General features: G+C 44.5%; 1 protein-coding gene across 1 annotated transcript; it reads left to right on the top strand.

Moving 5' to 3' along the window:
* Positions 1-352: 352 nt before the first annotated feature.
* Positions 353-5,509, top strand: LOC128309295 (uncharacterized; the record flags this gene model as incomplete). The annotated part of the gene is made up of 2 exons (XM_053045652.1): positions 353-3,165; positions 4,777-5,509. Coding segments are annotated over exons 1-2 (3,546 nt in total), but the record flags the coding sequence as incomplete, so codon positions are not given.
* Between the last annotated feature and the right edge of the window lie 2,635 nt (positions 5,510-8,144).

Here is an 8,144-nt window from a genome sequence, read left to right as displayed (position 1 = left end):
TAAAAGTACTTACATTGAAGTTTTGTGTTACTTGCTACGCAAGGGCACAGTTTGTCGTGTGTGATTAGATACTCCGTATCAATAACATTCGTGTATCGTTAGCTTCGCGTCCCGCAAGCTTAGCGTTCCTTTGGCAACAGCCAGCGACGCATGTGCCCATTTTGAACTTGTGGTTTCCCGCGTTAAACTCCCGTGAACTCTATCTTGTGCGCAAGTTGTGTGCAACGTTCCCGCGCCCGAGTGCAATACGTGACCGTGCTCACTACTACATACACCAGGACTTGACTTTAAGTGCGCGACAATTGGTGTAATACGTGTTCGAGTGTGAGTGATAAAGCGTCCTGATTTGAAAATGGAGAAGAAGATCAAAGCCGCGCAATTGAAAAAGCGCCAATCGCATGCGTTAATACAAAACCTGGAACAGTTTAAGGATTCCTACACGGCTAGGGATAGTGGCGATATTCCGGTATGCTTGGAACAGTTGGAATGCCACAAGGCGGATTTTATGGATGCTATCTCTAAGCTGGAAGAGTTAGATGACCGTCCCGAAGCCATCGACGGTTACATACAGGAACGGTGTGATATGGATTCGCGTTTCCGACGCTTAAAGGGTTTCTTTCTTCAGCAACAGCCTACGGAGGCTAACCCTCTTAATGCTTCTCTTCTGTATGCCAACGCGAGTGCCCTGTCGACCAGCCATACTGGGTCGATTAATCTCCGCCTGCCGAAAATCGAATTACCAACGTTCGACGGTGATTCGACAAAATGGTTGACGTTCCGGGACAGATTCGTGGCTATGATTGATTCTTCTGTGGACATCCCATCGATTATGAAGCTACAGTATTTGCTGTCGTCACTGAAGGGTGATGCCGGTTTGCTCTTCGAGCATACCACTCTGACGGCAGATAATTACGCCGTCACTTGGAACTCCCTGCTGAAACGTTATGACAACCCGCGAATGCTGACCCGTGAATATTACAGGAAGATTCACTATCTTCCCGCTGTGCAGTCGGAGAACGTGGATGAACTCGCGCAGCTAGTCGATGAATTCACGCGGCATGTCAACGGATTGAGGAAGCTGAACGAGCCGATCGAGACATGGGACACCCCGTTGACGAATATGCTGTTCCTGAAGCTGGATTCGAGCACCATCCTTGCCTGGGAAAAATTTTCTGCGCATCATGAAAAAGATAAGTACAAACAATTGATAGATTTCCTACAGGATCGCGTCCGAATCCTTCGGTCGACGAGGACATATGCGCAGGAAACGGAGTTGCATTCAAGAAAAGTCGAGTGCATTCAGCAATCGAGAAAAATGACCGGCAGTGAACAGAAAATGAGACTAAAGGCTGGGGTGAATGCAGCAACGGCACGGAGGCCGCAACCCAATCCAGCAACCGTACCATCGTCGTCGTGTCCGTTAGGTTGTGCAGAAATGCACAATCTCCGGACCTGTCCGGAATTTGCAAAGAAAGAACTGCATCAGCGGCGACAAATCATCGTTAGTGAACGGTTGTGCTGGAATTGTTTGAACAGAGGGCATCAAGTAAAATCCTGCAGCTCGAGCCATCGATGCAATACATGCAATGCACGTCACCACAGCATGTTGCATGATCATCTACATCCGAAAGCTATATTGAGTGTTCATGCGGATGTCGATGCAGTATGCCTCGAAACGGTCGTTCTCAACCTAGTAGATGATCATGGATTCAGATACGAAGCTCGAGCATTGTTGGACTCTGGGTCCATGTGTAATTTGATTTCGGATTCATTGGCAAGGCGAATGTTATCAACGCAGTCAAAGGTTAACGTCACGGTGTCGGGTATCGGGCAGGCATCACAGCAGATTAAGGGCTGCATTGTAGCCACCGTAGAGTCGAAATCGCAGCAATTTTCGAGTCAGCTTGAGTTCCTCGTGCTGAAAAATCCAGTAATGGACATTCCTACGGAACCGATAGATGTGACTGCGTGGAAATTCCCAACAGACAATCTAGCAGATGAGGCATTCAACATCCCTGCCAAAATCGATGTTGTGATAGGAAGTGAAGCATATTGGGAGATGCACACCGGTAGGAAACTTTCATTGGGAAAGGGCAAACCGTGGCTGGTTGAAACTCCCTTCGGTTGGGCAGTTGCTGGCAATACCTCCCTTGTATCGACATCCATTCAGCGGTCATGTCACACAACGACCATTCAAGCTACGCTTGATGGGATGCTACAACGGTTTTGGGAGACAGAGAGCATCATGGAGGGTCCAGCTATGTCAGTGGAAGAGAACATGTGTGAAAAACATTACGTTGCCACCACTCATCGTAATGCACAAGGTCGGTACGTCGTTTCTCTACCTCAGAATCTAAGTTCATCCCGTGTGCTTGGACTATCAAGGGCGATCGCCGATCGTCGACTGCTAGGTGTGGAACGTCGTTTGAAGAGCAATCCTGAAATGGATATTGAATACAAAAGGTTCATGAGAGAGTACGAGGAGCTGGGGCATATGAGGAAACTTACAGAACCGGTGGATGACAGCATAACACATTGTTACATACCTCATCATGCAGTGCTGAAGGAATCCAGCACAAGCACCAAAGTACGAGTCGTTTTTGATGCATCCTGCAAAACGACTTCTGGATACTCCCTCAATGACACCCTGTTAGTTGGGCCAATCGTTCAAGAGGATCTCTTGTCGATCATCTTGCGATTCCGGTCTCATGCCATAGCAATCGTTGCGGATGTAGAGAAAATGTATCGTCAGATTCTCCACAGTGATCAGGACCGGAATCTTTTGCGTATACGATACAGAGAGAGCCAAGTAGATCCCATTGCAACGTATGAGCTGACAACAGTCACGTACGGTACGGCGTCGGCTCCGTTTCTAGCCACTCGAACACTGCAGCAGATTGCCCATGACCATAAGGACAAGTTCCCGAAGGCTGTAAATCCCGTCCTGCATGATTTTTATGTTGACGATCTGCTTACCGGAGCGACCGATATAAACGAAGCCATAGCAGTTCGGAATCAAATTTCAGCTATGCTGAATTCAGCTGGCTTCACTTTGAAGAAATGGGCTTCTAACGTTCCGGAGTCACTACGAGACGTGCCACAGGAGGATCTTGCGATTCAATCCTTGCACGAGTGGAAGGATGGACAAGCAGTCAGCACATTAGGGTTAGTTTGGGAACCCGGAAACGATATGTTTTGCTTCAAGGTCGATCTTCCATCACCGGCAGAAGTATTAACAAGGAGCCTTGTATTGTCGTATACCGCAAGCATTTTTGACCCTATTGGCCTACTGGGTCCGACCATCATCCTGGCGAAAGTCTTTCTGCAGCGGTTGTGGTGTTTAAGGCATGATGGAAAGGCATACGATTGGGATCGTGCACTACCCAACGACCTCCAAGAAGAGTGGAGAAAGTTTCACTCTACCTTATATTTGCTACGCAAACTCCGAGTGCCTCGATTTGTTGCTCATCCAAAGACGGTCAACCTACAACTGCACGTTTTTGTTGATGCGTCACAAACTGCTTATGGAGCTTGCTGCTATGTGCGTGCAGAGTCAATGCACACAACTTCAGTGAAACTATTGGCTGCCAAATCCAAGGTAGTTTCATTGGCAAATACGCACTCAATTGCCAAGTTGGAGCTCTGTGCCGCACGATTGGCAATTCAATTGTACCAGAAGGTGAGTCGGGCTCTTACGACTTCTACGATAGCCGTTTGCTGGACAGACTCGATGACGGTGTTATACTGGCTGAATTCCCCACCACGTCGGTGGAACCCGTTTGTTGCCAACAGGGTGGCACAGATCCAGGAAGAGATAAGAGTGGCAGAATGGCGTCATGTCCCTGGTAGTGACAATCCGGCGGACGACATATCACGAGGACTAAAGCCGGAAGAACTGTTGGAGTGTAATCGTTGGTGGCGTGGGCCTCAGTGGTTGGCTTACGGCCAAGACAAATGGCCAAAATCTGCACCAATCCCAAAGAAGCACGACGGGGACATTGAAGAACGAGTAGCTGCGTCACGGATCGTAACAGTTTCTACGAAGTGTGAATTCCGTGGCACCTTCTTCGAGCGGTTCTCCGTTTACAACAGAATGAGACGTGTGATGGCATACTGTCTACGATTCATTGATTGTCTTCGCAATGCATCAATGGTCAGGTGCAAGAAGCAGACTATCATCGGGAAGCTTGAGAACACTATTCCACCGCTTACGGCTTTGGAACTGCGAAGAGCGGAGTTGAAGCTATGCTTCTTGGCTCAACAGGACTCATTTGCCGATGAGATAACATACCTGAAAAAGGAAAAACAGATTTCATCGAGCTCCAAATTGAAATGGTTGTCACCTTACCTCGATCATACCGGTATGTTACGCATCGGTGGCCGGCTTGGTAATGCTGAATTATCAGAAGAAGGCAAACACCCAATTATTCTATCGTCGAAGCATCCATTGAGTGTTTTACTGGCAGTGGCGTATCATGTAAAGTTGTTACATGCTGGTCCCCAGCTATTACTAGCCACACTTCGCCAAAGGTTTTGGATGATCGGTGGTAGAAACCTTTCAAAGGCTGTTTTCCATCGCTGCCAGGTTTGTTTCAAAAACAAGCCCACACTGATAAAACAAGCAATAGCTGATTTGCCGACATCAAGGGTTTCTCCGAATAGACCCTTCTCGATCAGCGGAGTGGACTACTGTGGCCCATTCATGATCAAGTCGACAGTCCGAAACCGAAGTCCTACGAAAGCATATATTGCTATCTTCGTTTGTTTTGCGACCAGGGCAATTCACATCGAGTTGGTCAGTGATTTGACAACAACAGCGTTCTTGGCAGCACTACGTCGATTTGTTGCCCGCCGTGGCAAGGTGTGTGAGTTACACTCAGACAACGCGACAACGTTCAAGGGAGCTGCCAACGAACTACGTCGTCTCTACGAGATGCTGAAGACCAACGATGAGGACCGCAGGAGCATAGTCGACTGGTGTGCCAACAATGAAATGGATTGGAAGTTCATACCTCCACGGGCACCTCATTTTGGAGGACTTTGGGAAGCGGCAGTGAAGTCGGCTAAAAGGCATATGATGAAGATAATTGGCACTACTAGCATAACGCAGGAGAATATGCTCACCCTTCTTGCTCAGGTCGAGCAATGTCTGAATTCTCGCCCTCTAATTCCGTTATCGGACGAACCCTCAGACACGGAAGCACTAACTCCTGGTCATTTTCTTGTAGGAAGCAATATGCAGGCTGTACCAGAGGTTGACATGAGGCACATTCCGAGCAACCGCCTAAAGGAATACCAACTCGTGCAGAAGCAAGTCCAGCAAATCTGGTCACGATGGTATCCGGAGTATCTGCAGCAGCTTCAGGCTCGAGCTAAGCACTACAACAACGCGCCGGTTGAGCTGGAGATCAATCAGCTCGCGATCATAAAGGAGGACAATCTCCACCCGACCGTGTGGCCGCTGGGACGCATTACAGCGCTACACCCTGGCAAGGACGGAGTCACACGCGTAGTTACGTTGCGCACAGCCGGGGGAAAAGCAATAACACGAGCCGCGAATAGGTTAGCTCTATTACCACGACCGATTGATCCAATAGAACGTGTGATCACAGAGTAAACAATGAGCGATCATTGCTGAGACAACTGTCATCAGTTGTAAACACTGAGTGGAAAGTGGTAGGATAGTGCTAACGAGCATATCTAGGATTTTTGCTGCATGAATTACCTTAGAATCATAAGTATAGTTAAGGGTTTAAAAGAATTCTCTTTTGGTGGCCGGAATGTTGGAATTTATACGTTAAGATTAGGAAAGATTTCATGAATTTATGTGTTGTATTTGTTACCCTTTGACAACACTACGAGCTAGCAGTATAAACGGACGCGTCATGACAGATTAGGAACACTAGAGAAATGAAACGAATGAACTACATGTAAAATGAATTTATGGAACGATCGAATAAACAGTTGAAAATTGTAAGCCCGCGAGAAAAGACATACACACCACGGATAAATCACACTATTGGCTACGCCACATCCTAGCATCCTGCCAGTGGAAATTTCTTACACGTTATGAACTTTGTACATTGCTATGGAATTCTACCAGGATTGAGTTTACATGCAAAAACTGTCTATTTCAACTAAATTCGTGCATCCGATACGAACTTTGTACTTTGCTATGGAATTCTACCAGGATTGAGTTTACATGCAAAAACTGTCTATTTCAACTAAATTGATCCATCCAAAACGAACTTTGTACTTTGCTATGAAATTCCACCAGGAATGAGTTTTCATGCAAAAACTGTCTATTTCAACTAAATTCGTGCATCCGATACGAACTTTGTACTTTGCTATGGAATTCTACCAGGATTGAGTTTACATGCAAAAACTGTCTATTTCAACTAAATTGGTGCATCCGTTATGAACTTTGTACATTGCTATGGAATTCTACCAGGATTGAGTTTACATGCAAAAACTGTCTATTTCAACTAAATTGGTGCACCCGTTATGAACTTTGTACATTGCTATGGAATTCTACCAGGATTGAGTTTACATGCAAAAACTGTCTATTTCAACTAAATTCGTGCATCCGATACGAACTTTGTACTTTGCTATGGAATTCTACCAGGATTGAGTTTACATGCAAAAACTGTCTATTTCAACTAAATTGGTGCATCCGATACGAACTTTGTACTTTGCTATGGAATTCTACCAGGATTGAGTTTACATGCAAAAACTGTCTATTTCAACTAAATTGGTGCATCCGTTATGAACTTTGTACTTTGCTATGAAGTTCCACCAGGAATGAGTTTACATGCAAAAACTGTCTATTTCAACTAAATTGGTGCATCCGATACGAACTTTGTACTTTGCTATGGAATTCTACCAGGATTGAGTTTACATGCAAAAACTGTCTATTTCAACTAAATTGGTGCATCCGTTACGAACTTTGTACTTTGCTATGGAATTCTACCAGGATTGAGTTTACATGCAAAAACTGTCTATTTCAACTAAATTGGTGCATCCGTTACGAACTTTGTACATTGCTATGGAATTCTACCAGGATTGAGTTTACATGCAAAAACTGTCTATTTCAACTAAATTGGTGCATCCGTTACGAACTTTGTACTTTGCTATGGAATTCTACCAGGATTGAGTTTACATGCAAAAACTGTCTATTTCAACTAAATTGGTGCATCCGTTACGAACTTTGTACTTTGCTATGGAATTCTACCAGGATTGAGTTTACATGCAAAAACTGTCTATTTCAACTAAATTGGTGCATCCGTTACGAACTTTGTACTTTGCTATGGAATTCTACCAGGATTGAGTTTACATGCAAAAACTGTCTATTTCAACTAAATTGGTGCATCCGTTACGAACTTTGTACTTTGCTATGGAATTCTACCAGGATTGAGTTTACATGCAAAAACTGTCTATTTCAACTAAATTGGTGCATCCGTTACGAACTTTGTACTTTGCTATGGAATTCTACCAGGATTGAGTTTACATGCAAAAACTGTCTATTTCAACTAAATTGGTGCATCCGTTACGAACTTTGTACTTTGCTATGGAATTCTACCAGGATTGAGTTTACATGCAAAAACTGTCTATTTCAACTAAATTGGTGCATCCGTTACGAACTTTGTACTTTGCTATGGAATTCTACCAGGATTGAGTTTACATGCAAAAACTGTCTATTTCAACTAAATTGGTGCATCCGTTACGAACTTTGTACTTTGCTATGGAATTCTACCAGGATTGAGTTTACATGCAAAAACTGTCTATTTCAACTAAATTGGTGCATCCGTTACGAACTTTGTACTTTGCTATGGAATTCTACCAGGATTGAGTTTACATGCAAAAACTGTCTATTTCAACTAAATTGGTGCATCCGTTACGAACTTTGTACTTTGCTATGGAATTCTACCAGGATTGAGTTTACATGCAAAAACTGTCTATTTCAACTAAATTGGTGCATCCAAAACGAACTTTGTACTTTGCTATGGAATTCTACCAGGATTGAGTTTACATGCAAAAACTGTCTATTTCAACTAAATTGGTGCATCCGTTACGAACTTTGTACTTTGCTATGGAATTCTACCAGGATTGAGTTTACATGCAAAACCTGTCTATTTCAACTAAAT

Source organism: Anopheles moucheti, unplaced genomic scaffold (assembly GCF_943734755.1).
Source record: "Anopheles moucheti unplaced genomic scaffold, idAnoMoucSN_F20_07 putative_Y_36, whole genome shotgun sequence".
NCBI lineage: Eukaryota > Metazoa > Arthropoda > Insecta > Diptera > Culicidae > Anopheles > Anopheles moucheti.
Note: the sequence above shows the minus strand (reverse complement) of the source record. Positions and strands in the feature narration are given on the sequence as shown.